Source organism: Stenella coeruleoalba (assembly GCF_951394435.1).
Source record: "Stenella coeruleoalba genome assembly, chromosome: 5".
NCBI lineage: Eukaryota > Metazoa > Chordata > Mammalia > Artiodactyla > Delphinidae > Stenella > Stenella coeruleoalba.
The window spans coordinates 61,647,308-61,661,501 of NC_137150.1; the positions used below are offsets into that span (position 1 = coordinate 61,647,308).

Sequence of the window (14,194 nt, forward strand, 5' to 3'; positions counted from 1 at the left end):
GGAGCCCCACCCTTAGAGTCTTGGATTCAGTAGGTCTTGGGTGTGGCTGAGAATCTGCAGTGATGCTACTGATTTGCTGCTAATCAGGGGACCAGGATCTGAGAACCAGTCAACTAATCAAACCATTCAAATCTGGTTTGAGGGCTTAAACTGAAGTCAGCTGAATAAAAGAGTCAGCCCCGGAGACCTCCAGGACAGGTCATGGGAGGTGAGTGTCAACACTGAAGGCACTAGCCAGTTCCAAAGACAAGCCTCTGGGAACTGTTCCAGGGCAGAGAAGCAAAGAAAGGCGGGTTTGTGCTAAGGACTCTTTCTTTCTAGAGGGAGAGGCCTCTCTGGAAACCATGTGTGAGTAAGGAAGTTGGCAGAATGAAGTTCAGGGGAAGAAGCTCAACAAGCACATGCTTGACTTTGGTTTTAAAAATGAATAGGGTAGGGGCTTCCCTGGTGGTGCAGTGGTTGAGAGTCCGCCTGCTGATGCAGGGGACACGGGTCCGTGCTCCAGTCCAGTCCGGGAAGATCCCACATGCTGCGGAGCGGCTGGGCCCGTGAGCCATGGCCACTGAGCCTGCGCGTCCAGAGCCTGTGCTCCACAATGGGAGAGGCCACGACAGTGAAAGGCCCGCGTACCGCAAAAAAAAAGAAAAATGAATAGGGTAGAAAACATGAATTCTGAACCAACAATGGGATTTTGCTTAAAATCCACATGACATGAAATATTTATATGCTTAAAACAGGTAGTGTTGGGGCTTCCCTGGTGGCACAGTGGTTGAGGGTCTGCCTGCTGATGCAGGGGACACGGGTTTGTGCCCCGGTCTGGGAAGATCCCACATGCCGCAGAGCGGCTGGGCCCGTGAGCCATGGACGCTGAGCCTGCGCGTCCGGAGCCTGTGCTCCGCAATGGGAGAGGCCACAACAGTGAGAGGCCCGCGTACCGCAAAAATCAAACAAACAAACAAAAAAACAAAAAAACAGGTAGTGTTGATATTCCTGCCCTAAGGACCAGATGCTTTCCTAACAGAAAGTCCCAGAGAAAGTAAAACTCCCGTGTAGGTTCTTCTCCCACGCATTTAAGATGCACTCCTAGGAGGTGGCTCTGGCATAGCCCCGCCACCTATCTTCCAGAATCCTCTCTGCTAAACACCCTGGCCCACCAGGGACAGAAGACTTGTACCTCCGTCAGGTCACTGTTGGGAAGGATAGCCAGGTCAGGCCTCAGGCAGCAGCTGTTCAGCACAGAGTTGTATCTGAAGGACACAAAGAGACCCAGCATCAGGGACACGGTTGGGGTAGAGCCTGCTGACTCGGGCTGCCTGTGTCTCACACAGCCAAGATGAAAGCATGACAGAAACCAAACATTCCTTGCCTTTCTTCATCAAATTCCTTCCCAAAGAGGATGTTGTCTCTCAGAGTGGCATTGAGGATCCAGGCCTGCTGCGCCACATAAGCGAAGGTTCCATTGACTGCAATGCTGCCCTCTAGAAGTGACATCTAGGGAAAGAGACACCATCTAATGGCATCACAACGCAAAACCATCACCCTAAGCCAGCAGAACCCCCGACATTCCACAGCGGAGTTGAAAATCTTGGCAATTTCCTTGGATACTTTTTGAACCCAAATCTGGACCTCACCTTTGTTCCACAGAGAGCAAAGCTACAGCAGTAGCTACAGCAGTCAAGAAAATCAAAGTTCTCCTTGCTTACGTGTGATGGGAGCCCAGCATAACCCATGACTTGAATGAACAAATACTTCATTCAGCAACCCATAAGCTACTTTATTATCCTCTTTTCCTAACTGCAAACTGTTCTAATTGAAGGAAGCACAAGCAGAAGGCCCCTGCAGAATTCCCCTGGGGAGTATGCTGTAAAGATTTAGAGCTAGTCCCTGCCTCAAGATGAGCGCAGGTCAGCTCATCCACAGAATTAATACAGGCTGTTGGCTACATCAGCTGCTTCTGTAAAATGAAGACCAGAGGGGGAAAAAATTCCAGTTAGACATCAACTAGTATTGCTGAGTATCTACACAATGATGACAGACCCTCCCCTCCAACATGAAGAGACTACATGATGAGCCATGTGCTTTGAATTGTGTTTTCCATTGCAGTGGTCGACATGAATCGATTTACCCATTTTATGCTCTTTCAGTGTTCCTTTTGGAACTAACAGTAGACGTTTGTCTTGGGTTAGGAATGCTATAGCTTGAAACAGTTTCATTAACCAATCTGCACATACAAGTTTGTCCTCTCAAACATGGTAATGCACAGTGTACACACACAGGCCGTAACGCAGTACCACAACTGCCCCCAAACAGGTAAGTACACTGATAACGCACTCAAGTGTTCAGAAACCCCCTGAGGGTCTAACTGTGGAAATCCAGCTCTCTCGGCTGCTACAGTACAAACACCCCACACTGCAGACCGCCAACAAAGAGTTACACTCTAAAGAAGCAGGGCTGACCGGTATTCCCAGACTCTCTGTCAGAGAGAAGGCTGTCAGGATTTGATCCAGAAGCAAAGACCCACTCATTTTTCAATTTAACTGCTGCCCACTAACCCTTCCTTCCCCTTCACTCCACCTGTATCTCTCATCACTGGCCCTGAAATCTGGCTGATGATCAGAAATTACACAGGAGGTCTTTGGTTTTTTACGAAGACCACTGGCTGAGCCCAACCACTGTACAGCCTCATAAGGCAGAAGCGGGTGTGGGTGGGAAGCTGCACCTCCAGATGATTTGAATACAGGCTTCCTCAGACCACCCCGGGCACCACTGCTCTAGAGGAGAGCCACAACTCCATCAACTGTGACAGTGACGCTGAACAGGACCAAATATTCCACAAAACAATCTTCCCCAGCCCCTTCTCCCATTTGTTTAATTTCCTCAATATGGAAAAATGACTCAGAGGACTTCATCCACCAGGAGGAATAACCTTAAGTTTATCCTCATCTCACCCAACAAGTCAAGCTAGTTTAATCCAAATGCTGACAGCCTTCTTCTGGGCCCTCTGAGCACTATTCACTCACTGCCCTGTGCTGTGCTTGTGTGTCTAGAAGGCCCAGCACCCCAATCAGACCATGGACACTCCTCTTTTTTTTTGGGGGGGGGGCAGCGCCACGTGGCATGCGGGATCTTGATTCTGCAACCAGGGATCAAACCCGCGCCCCCTGCAGTGGGAGCATGGAGTCTTAACCACTGGACCTCCAGGGAAGTCCCAGACCAGGGACTCCTTGAGGGCATAATTCTTTCAATGGTTAGGCTGAAAACGGAGTGGGTCTTTACTTCTAGATCAAATCCTGAAGGCTCTCTCTCTGAGAGAGAGGCTGGTGAGGCTGGTCCATTTGTTGGCAGTCTGCAGTCTGTCCATCCCTTACCTCTGACATTTCCCAACACACTGTCCGGCATACCTATGGCACTCAGTAAATACATGCTGAATAAAAGAAGGCAAGAGAAACAAATGACTCCAGCTGGGTACCAATCAGTCATTCAGCCCCCTTCCAGATACAGTGCTGTTGTTAAGGGGTAGGAAAGGCAGGGGGCGGGGTATGATACAGACCTAGGGTCATTTTGTTTCCACCTTTCCTGACTCTCTTCAGGAAATAAGTTCATTTTTCCTGAGACTCTGGCTAAGCAGAATCCAGAGAAAGAAGCAGAAAATGCCAAGGACAATCACAAAATCTTACCTGGCCTAAAATGGATGAAATGAGAGAGGTTTTTCCACTTCCCACACTGCCACAGATTCCAACCAGTTTACCCTGGACAAAGCACACGAGAGAGGAAGGTCGTTAAAGCACTACTGACCATTCATCTCTAGGACTTCGGATTTCTTTGAAGAAAAAAATGTTAACGACAGTCCATCACTATGGGAATGTCATCCTGAGGACACAGCAAGTCACTTAACTCTTTTCTCCCTCATCAGCCACCCACGTCATAGGGTTTCTGTGGGGATGCACTGAGGTAACAGATGTGTAAGCCTTTTGGAAAAATTAAATATGTGACAGACATTAAGGTATCCCACATCACTTTTAGAAAGGCCTACCCCCTTTCCTACTTTGTTGGTAACCCATGCTTTTTGATAACTTGTTTATTTTTCTTGTTGTTTTTGGAAAAGAGGACAGGACTCTTGAAAATTACTTTATTTTCATTTTATTTTATATGATTTTTTTCTCCAGGGTCTATAAATCATTTTCATAAAAATTATGTGCACTGTGCACTGTTGTTTCCATTTTTCTACAAAACACCTCCAAGAATGAGGGCATATTTTTACCATCAATCCCACATGAAAGTGGAAAACCAAGCCTGTGATTAACTGAATATCCTCAGGCAAAATGATGAGTTCTCCATGGGCAGTGTTAAACGTTTTCAAGAACAGACATGATATTAGCAGGGCCACTTGTTCAGCAACACTCTGTTGCCTCAAGACTGGCAGCGAGGAGAGGCACAGAGAGTGGTGGTGTGGAAAGAGCGTGGATTCTGGAGGCAGACAGGTCTTGATTTGAATCCCAGCTCCACCAGCACTTTCCAATTGTGTGGACTTGGTCTTATTACTTAAATGAATACTGTCTCTCTAACTGAGCTCTGAGCAACTTGGAAGGAGCCATCCTTGCAGGACCAAACACAGTGTCTGGTACTTAATAAAAGTATAATGGACAAAGTTTTTGACATGGTTCAGGAAGTTGAAAGATTACAGCCCGGTCATGATGAGGAGACCAAGTCACAGGCTCAGACTCTGCTCAGGTCGGTCAGGTTAAAACAGAGAAAATGCTGTTCCGATGACTAAATGGTCACTAAAGATGTCAACAATGAAGTAAGTGCCTGGGGCACAGAAGACATCAGGTGAATATTAACTTCCTACCTCTTCCCTAAAGAGGGGGGCTGGGGGAATTGTGGTATCTCTTCAAATAGCTAAAGGTCTGTCATGTGAACGTGGATGGTAAAGGGCAGAAGGAGGATCAACAGATAGAAAGGAGAAGAGTAAATTTCAGCTGATTACAAGGAATAATCCTCTAATAGAGCTGATCAGCGATGTGATATAGTTGCCTCAATCAAGATAATCGTTATTAAATAAGGAGCCTGCTGTTAAAAGTTAATTGAAGTCTGGACTTCCCTGGTGGCGCACTGGTTAAGAATCTGCCTGCCAATGCAGGGGACAGGGGTTTGAGCCCTGGTCCGGGAAGATCCCACATGCCGCGGAGCAACTAAGGCTGTGCGCCACAACTACTGAGCCTGCGCTCTAGAACCCGCGAGCCACAACTACTGAGCCCGTGTGCCACAACTACTGAAGCCCGTGAGCCTAGAGCCCATGCTCTGCAACAAGAGAAGCCACCATAATGAGAAGCCCGTGCACCGCAACGAAGAGTAGCCCCCGCTCGCCACAACTAGAGAAAGCCCTTGCGCAGCAACAAAGACCCAACACAGGCAAAAATTTAAAAATTAATTAATTAATTTTTTAAAAAGTTAATTGGAGCTATAAAAACTGACTTGTGTGCCCGCCAGGGATGAACCATGCTAGTTGTTGCAGGTGGTCTCATAGAGGACCATCTCCCCCAGCTCTTATCTATAGCTTCCAAGAGCTGGGAGCTTTTTGTTTTCCCTTTAGTCCAGCTCTGGATCTGTGTAACAGGCCTCACACCGCATTAGTACCCCCTAAGCCCACTTCCAATTAAGTAGATGAACATTCCTTACCACCTCCATTACCACCACCCTTGGTCCAGAAAACTCTTATGTTTTTCCTTGGTTCTTCTCACTTCCCTCCTTGTTTCCCTACATACTCTTCTGAATCCAGAAGCTAGAATGATTCTCTTCATACGTAAGTCAGATCGCATCACTCTTCTCCTCCAAACCCTCTAACGGCTTCTCTATCCATTCAGAGTAAAGCGGAAATCATTCCAGGAGGCTCTGGCACCCCAAGCCTCTCTGCCCTCAGCACCCTCCCCTCTCTCCCATGCTCACTCTGCTCTTGTGACAGGCACGCTGCACACTCGGGGCCTTTGTGCTTCTGTTCCCTCTGCCTGAATGCTCTTCTTCCTCCACGTATCCATATGGCTCGCTCCTTCAAGCCTTTGCTCAAATACAGGCATACCTTGGACATATTGTGGGTCTGCTTCCAGACCACCGCAGTAAAGCAAATATCGCAATGAAGCGAGTCACACGAATGTTTTGGTTTCCCAGTGTAGATATAAGTTATGTTTACGCTATACTTTAGTCTACTAAACGTGCAATTACATTATGTCTAAGAAAAACAATGTAAATACCAATTTAAAAACACTTTATTACTAAAAAATGCTAACCATCATCTGAGTCTTCAATGAGTCATAATCATTTTCCTGGTGGAGGGTTTGAAATATTTTGAGAATTACCAAAACGTGACAGCGACATGAAGTAAGCAAATGCTGACGGAAAAATGCCTACAGGCTTCCTTGATGCAGGGTTGTCAGAAGCCTTCAATTTGTAACAAATGCATTATGCCTGTTATTACTTTTTTTTTTCTTTTTTTTGCTGGGCCGCATGGCAGGTGGGATATTAGTTTAAATGAGGCCTTCCCTTAAGAGGCCTATTTAAATTGAGCACACCTGCTCCCCGCCCCCCCCCCCCCCCCCCCCCCCCCCCCCCGCAGCAAGCACTCTATCCCCTTTCTTCGTAGCCCTTTTACTTGTTTACCATCTATCTTTGCTCAGAAGAAGGTAAACTCCAGGGGGGCAGGGATTTGGGCCTATTTGGGTTTTCACTGCTCTATCCACAACTCTGTAACAGTGCCTGGCAGGGAGCTGGCACTCAAAAATGGAATGAGTAGATATATATACACCTGGGACCCTCTGGCTGCTGCAGCCCTCAACATGGCGCTGGCTCCCAGTCACATTCTGTATTTTAAAAGCCTTAAACCTGAAGTGTCTATGGCAGCCACTCTCTATAGGAGGACCTGTGGGAGACTCTAGTCCTGTGTTACCTGGGCCGTGACATCATATACCATAACGATCCTTTCCTTAAAAAATAAAGTTACAATAGAACTGCTGAGCACAGCATCACTGAGAGTACCTATTATATGTCAGGTTCCGTGCTATGCACAGCCCAGTGCTAATAAGAAGCTCATGCAGACCTACAATAACTAGAAATCATTATTACAGCTCACGTACAACTAAATCAGATCTATTCAGGGCAAAATTGCGGAAAACCCGCTCGAATGCTTCATTTCCTTGCTTATAAAATGAGTATCTCATGAGAGCAGTTGTTATTCATTTCTATTGTTAAATGCCTAAATATCCCTTCTAGAGGCGGAACTGGCCAGATTTGCTCTTTAGTTCAAAACCACTCCCAGAGAGAAAGCCCTTCGCTAAAAGGACTGGCAGCTGCCTACCCCTGCCAGGATAGACACCTGGTAGATGGTTACCTCTTCAATTTCCAAGTCGATGTTGTACAGCGTCCTCTGCAGGCGGAGGTTCCCCAGGTGGGTGTGCTTGCCCTCTTCCTCCTCAGGACTGGGCCGCTCGTCACTGTCCAGCAGGAGGTGGCCCTTCTGCTCTGCCAGCACCGCCTGATGCTCAGTGGGCTGCAGCTGCCTCACCTTCTCTTTCTTGCCCCTGGCAGCCCTCTTGTCTTTTTTCGTTTTGGGGGTCAGCTTGGGTGAGTTCTGGAGACTGGAGTGGGAGGAGTCCCATGCCAAGGTGGCATTTTTCATCTCTATCGTGATGTGAGGGCTGGCTGGTTTTTTCTGTATCATGTGAACCTCTTCCATTAGAAACAAACTCTGATAGGAGTTGTGAGAGAGGTGCAAAGATGAGACACTGGATCAAGACCAGGGAGACAAGCCTAGGGCGTACACTCACGAAGCAAAACACATCAGGCTATACAGTGGAAGGAAGCTGAAGGGCAAAAGGTAGCTCATTAGTGTAGCCCAGCCTCAGGCCCACGGAGAGGTCACGGGAGTGTGGGGACACCCTCGGGATGGACAGGGGCCTACTTAACTGGCCCAACACTCGACGCTACCAGTTACATGCTAAACTACTCTTTCCTTTTCCACCAGTCTAATGTGGGCCAAGGGCTATTTAACTGACTGGTCTGCAGCCCCTGTTCTCACTCATGAGTCGCTGAGTAGCAGGTAGTAAAATGCAAGCAGGGAAACCAAAGGGCAGCCACGCTGCTCCCCTGCTCAGACCCTCATCACTCTGTCTGCCTTCCAGACCACTCCTGCAGAACCCCCAAGCCTAGGCACTTCCCTCATGCACATGTCAGGGGGAGAGGCAGCGCTGAGATTGTGACCAGGCCTAGCTCGCTCCGGTTAGAAAGGAGTACCTAAGGTTCTATTGACGGCGGAGTACATCTTCTCGCCAACAAGTTCTCATGTCTTCCAAGTCCTGCCTCGGAACTTGTGAGAATTCAAACAAAGGGCTTGCGTGGAAGGGAAGGGTATCTCCCTCAGAAACATCCTTGGGAAGAAAGAAAGACTCTTCCCTCCCACTCATTCCCCAAGTCCCACTGAGGTATATCAGGGGAAGAGAAATGGAATGCTTGAAAAACTAAATGTCTCTGAAATTAGATCTGAAACAGTGACCATAATAAACCTCTGCCCAGGACCAACATGTGCCCATGACTTTGAACCCACTTCTGACACCTCCCTTAACCCAGTGATCTTCCCTATAGGGTGCTATCCCAGTTGGATTCCCAGTACGATTAAAATTTTTTTTAAACGTTACAAAGTCTTTAGAGAAAAGATGGCTTTTAATGGCAGGACTCTTTGCTTAGTTACCGAGAACCCCCAACTATTTTAAAGTTTGCAGGTGCTATTAAATGTACCATATAATCCCCTCGCCTAAGAGCAAGCTCTTTCTCCTAAATCCTAAACTCCTAGCTTGCTCTTTGCATCCCTAAATTGGCACGTCTCCTATCCATTCCCAATCCCTGATCTTCCCAGAAATGTCATGTTTCTAAATCTCCTAGATAATCTTCACTCTTGGTCAACCTTTAAAAAAAGTAGTTTTTTTTTTAAAGTTCAGTTTTCTGAAAAGAGCCATTGGTTTCATTTGCTCAGAGCCTTCCTAAGAGACTGGGCTGAGAATAACATGCCAAATATTCTGCCCACCTTCACAGAGTGAAACCATATGCTGACAGAATTCCTATCATTTCTCTCTCCTAAAGAGTTACTAAATGGGTCTTGTAGGCCTCATGCACTACAAAAACTATGCTAGTGCCTCTGGCTTGCACAGCTCGTCCACACTTTCCCTTCCCACAGGCTCCCTGCAGCCCCGCACTCCTCCCAGAAGGATTTCAGCTTCAGGTCACTCTGCCTGGACATGCTGAGGCACACAAGCGCCCCACACACCTAAATTTATATCTACTTGGATTTGCACCTGCCAGGACAACAGAATCTTAGAGATACATAAACCATAAACCTCAACTTTACATCAAAACACTACTCTCACTCACTGAAGCAATCAAATCAGAATGTATCTTTTGAGCAGAAGAGGAGAGACTACTCATAGGGTTGCCAGATAAAATACAGGATGCCTAGTTAAATTTTGATTCCAGATAAATAATGAATAGTCTTTTAGTATAAGTACGTCTCATGCAGTTTTAACTGGGTGGCCTGTGTTTTTATTTGCTAAACCTGGCAACACTATACTGGTGACTGTCTTATCAGAAAAGTTACAAGGTGGCTTCTCACTGCCTTTCTAAAGTTATCATCCTCCCAGAAGTGGAGGCGGGGGGGGGGGAAGGAGGAGATTTGCCAAGAGGAATTAGCTAGAATGAGACTCATTCTCATGAGGCATACAACAGAGCTGGGGGTGATTTTGCTTCTATTATTAACTCTGAAGCTTCCTGGATAGAGGAAGGATCTGTAGCGTGAGAAGCCACCTGCTAAAACAGGTTCTCACTAGTAAGTGAAAAGAAGAGAGCTCTCGAGAAATAAGGGGGTTGGGGTGGTGTGTGAACAATCTGTACTATAAATTCCTATTCCTTCGTCCAAAATGCCACCAAAGCCATTCACTAAAAAGGACAGAGAAACAAATAGGGGGACAAATTTATGCCCAAAACATCTGCCTTAGGGGTGGACATTCTGCTTATCACAGATAATTTCAACTGATCTATCTTCAAGTTCACAGACTTCCTTTGTCACCTGTATTCTGCTACTAAGTCCATCCAATATATTTTCAAATTTTGATTAATATATTTTCTTAGCTTAAAATTTTTTTATTTGGTTATTTTCTATATCTTCTATTTCTCTGCTGAGACTTTCTACCTTTTCATTTCTAAGGTCTTTTTCTGATAATTCCAACATTTGGGTCATCTCAGTATCTAGACTTTCTTTGTATGCAGAGTAATGTTGGATTGTATCCTGGGCATTTTGAATATTATATTATGAGACTCTAGGTCTTGGTTAAATCTTATATAAAATGTTGCGTTTTTCTTTTAGGAGGAAATTGATCCATTTAGGATGAGCTCTGGTCTGCTTCCTGTGGGCTGTTATAAACAAGACAACAGGCCCCAAATGGAGTCACTTATGCTAAGCCCCATGTCACCAAACTGAGACTTAACTATAGTTTCAGCTCTCCCAGAAATGGAATATTAAACAAGTCAATCAGGAATCACCTGATCAGCACTAGTTAGGTAACCTGCCTGATAGACCCCTGCCATCCCCTAAAGGAAAGTAACCTTGTAATAACCAATGCGATTTTCTGCCTAGAAGAACTTCCTTGTTCCTGCTCCCTTCTACCTATAAAAGTCTTTCATCTTGTACAGCTTCTCGGAGCTCCTTCTGGTTGCTAGATTGGATGTTGCCCAATTCATGAATCACTGAATAGAGCCAATAAGATTTTTTAAATTTACAAAAAAAAAATCTGCGTTCTTCAAAACTAGATATTGTGCGTTCTGCAAAATAAGGCTCTGATTACAATTAGACCATTTCTTTTCACGTGGCTCTGGATCTTGGCCTTCTAGTAGCCAGGCTGGGGCGAGGGAGGGCTTGGGGCTAGGGTCGGGGGGCACATTCTTGAGGACTAGCTTTCTTGACCAAACAAAATTCACCTGGTTAACCATAAACAAGTAAAATATAAATAAATCTTGGGAAGCTATTCTCCATGCTTCTTAAGAGGAAAACCCAATTTGTTTTCTGCTGAACACCTAAGGTGATGATATTAATCCCTCAAACACCTGAGCTTCAAGCCTTCAAGACCTTGCTTTTGTATTGCTCTCAGCAGCCAAGAAGAATTAGCAGGAGCTACTCTCTGCAGTGGCTTTGTCAAGAGAGTCCAGCCACACAGGTGCTGGACATTTTTTTTTTTTAAGTATTAACCACTTTCAAATATCTATCTCCCTCCACCCTCCCAAATATATCTACCTCTTGTATCATGTATTTGTATTATTCTGAAGGCACAAAAAACACAGTCAAGGCACAATCAACTAACCACCTGCAAGGAAAAAAAAAAACCCTGATACGTACTTAACTGCAGTTCTCAGTATGATCTAGTCTTATGACTATTCCCATGTCACTGCATTACCTGTATCATGAGTGGCAACCACAGGGCAGGGCAAAGAATCAAAAAGAGCTTATTCCCGACAGTATTTTGGTAGAGGTAGATGCAGATCAAGGTGAGAAAAAGCTGACAGCCTCCTGATAATTCTAATTGCCTAGGTTTGAATCACTTAAAGACCCAGTAAATTATAACATATATCCATGTTAGGTCCAGGCAGAAGGGACTAGCTCTGAAGGGGAACACTGAAATTTTGGAAGCCCAGAACTAGGCTGTCTACAAAAGGTAAAAATTCATATTTCTTTGAAAAGGTCCCCTGAGCCTCTTCCACTGCCCCCTTTCTTACCAACTTGCCGAAAGGCTAAAGGTGAAAAAAGCCAAGTGCAGCCAGCCCATGTGGCCCATTGGAATAAAGGCAGCAGTTAGTTTTGCCACAGCTCCTGACACGGAGGAGGGAAGGGAGCCACTTACCTTAAATCTGTCGACAGCAACGGATGCTTCTGAGAGGGACTTTACTGAGAACGGTGTAACTTTCAAAGCAAAAGTCATGGAATTGAAGACAGTCACCACTGTGAAAGCCTGAAAATAGGAAAAGAGAAGAAACTGAGCCTGATGAGGCCATGCGACTAAAGTAACACGACGTCATCAATTTCCTTTCAGGTTTAAGGAGGGCTGTAACTTGACTGTCAAATGTTGGTAACAGTCAGATATATTTCAGATATATATTTTTTAAGGTAGAGTTTTTGAGACCTCTAATTAAAATTCTCAGTGAATCTAAATCAAACAATGACCTGTATTTTCAGAATTAAACCCAAAGTTGTAAAACAACCCGTACACTTATTTGTGCACTGGGGCTAAATCCTCACTCTTCCACTTCTCAGATTAACCGCATGAATGAAAGAAATCCAAATCTAGTAACCAGAGGACCAGAGCATCTCTATATGTGGTATTTCTAAAACGTCCCCAAGCCCTGAGGGCTCACTGACCTGTGCTGCTGTCAGATCAAAGCCAAGGGTCATGTGAACAGAGAAGGTCACAACACTGGCGATCACCATCACAATGGGAGCCACACCGACGGTGATGCTCTGAAAGTACCCGGCTTTTTCCAACATCCGACGTTCCTCCTCTCGGATTTCTAAGAATAAAAAGCAAGCCAGTTTCTAAAAAGCAAGTCGAAAGAAACCATGGGATATTGCTCCTCTGTCACCAAACAAGACTTGGTAGGTCTTCAGCCACCATAGGTTTTAAAAGGACCCTGTAACATTTACGATGCAAAAAACTAGGTCAATATGGCCATCAATTACAATCACAAAAGCTGGCACACAAGCTTGAGGTTTGAAATGCATCAAGTCACAGGAATGAATCTAACAGAAAACAGTCACTACTTCTCAGTACAATGATCATCTTCTGTCTTAGTCTCATTCTTTTTGCAAATTTCTTTTGTTTAGAAGGAATGAACACATGAATCATATCTGCTAGTGGCAGTTTTGTTTGCTTCCCTGGTTGTTTATTTCTAGGTTAAGTACTTATAAGAAAGACTATACAACGATAATGGAGAATTAAAAAGGAACTAAGATTTACTAGGGTGTCTACTGTAGGTATGTTGGTGCTAGAATAGAGGCTTTCACACAAAAAGCAGTAAGGGTGATTGGAAGAAGATGAGTGAAATACAATTTTTGTAAGCAGAATGATTTTTCTTAAATATTTATAAAACTGACAACCTTATTATCAGAGCAACCATGGAGTACAAAAGACCAGGGAGTAAGAAGTATGACAATAAAGCGGTGAGGTATTTTCAAAAAATTTTCAAACATAAAAGCAATTTTTCTGGGAGACTATGAACTGACCTTTAAAGGTATTACCACTCTCCCAAACACTGGGAAATATATTGAGAGCCAGCTCTCAAGTCATAGTTTTAAAAAATTCGACTCATTGCTTTAACATGTATCACATAACTTGCCCAAGTCTATAATGAGCAAGGATGCTCTTTTCAAGCTAAAAGACACAGGTAAAGATACCAAAGTCAGGGGCTGAAGGATGAGTGGAGTCACAGAAAGAAGATTATAAAACTGAGAAAATTAGAATCTGAGAGCCGGAAGGGACTATCATTGGTGACCCTGCCAACAGGCTTAGCAGATGTCCTGTTAGCACCCAATTGTTCCATTCTATTGGCAACAAACTCACTACTTAAAGAAGGAGCCTAATCCACTGCTGGATGCTTCTGACCACTCATAATTAAAGTGTATGAAGTGGACACAACGTTCCTGAAGGTTTAGTCAACAAACCAAGCAGTGAAAATAAAACAGCTTCCTTGATCTGAACACTGTATTTCTATTCAACCCAAAATTGCACCAACTCTTAAACTTCTTTTTTTTATTTTTTGGCCACGCCACGCAGCATGTGGGATCTTAGTTCCCTGACCAGGAATGGAACCCACGCCCCCTGCGGTGGAAGCGCGAAGTCTTAACCACTAGACCGCAGGGAAGTCCCCTGCACCAACTTTTTAACTGGATCATATTCAGGTTAGCTCACTGTGAGATTATGGTCAATGAACAGCCATATCTTTTATATTTAAATTAAATTTAAATGTAACTATGTCTTCTCATTTGAACTCTAAAGCGCCTTTAAATATTTATTTATTTTATTTATTTATTTATGGCTGTGTTGGGTCTTCGTTGCTGCGCTAGGGCTTTCTCTAGTTGCAGCGAGCGGGGGCTGCTCTTTGTTGTGGTGCG

General features: G+C 44.9%; 1 protein-coding gene across 4 annotated transcripts in view; it reads right to left on the reverse strand.

Annotated features, from left to right (window-relative positions):
* ABCC5 (ATP binding cassette subfamily C member 5) overlaps window positions 1–14,194 on the reverse strand; it is an 88,482-nt gene that overhangs the window by 38,095 nt on the left and 36,193 nt on the right. For all 4 annotated transcript variants that reach the window (XM_079921301.1, XM_079921299.1, XM_079921298.1 and 1 more), the window contains exons 9-14: window positions 12,446–12,594; window positions 11,931–12,038; window positions 7,382–7,738; window positions 3,678–3,749; window positions 1,367–1,491; window positions 1,175–1,247 (exon numbers count right to left, since the gene is read on the reverse strand). In XM_079921301.1, the coding sequence (XP_079777427.1) occupies window positions 1,175–1,247; window positions 1,367–1,491; window positions 3,678–3,749; window positions 7,382–7,738; window positions 11,931–12,038; window positions 12,446–12,594 (884 nt within the window). The remainder of the gene's footprint in view (window positions 1–1,174; window positions 1,248–1,366; window positions 1,492–3,677; window positions 3,750–7,381; window positions 7,739–11,930; window positions 12,039–12,445; window positions 12,595–14,194) is intronic.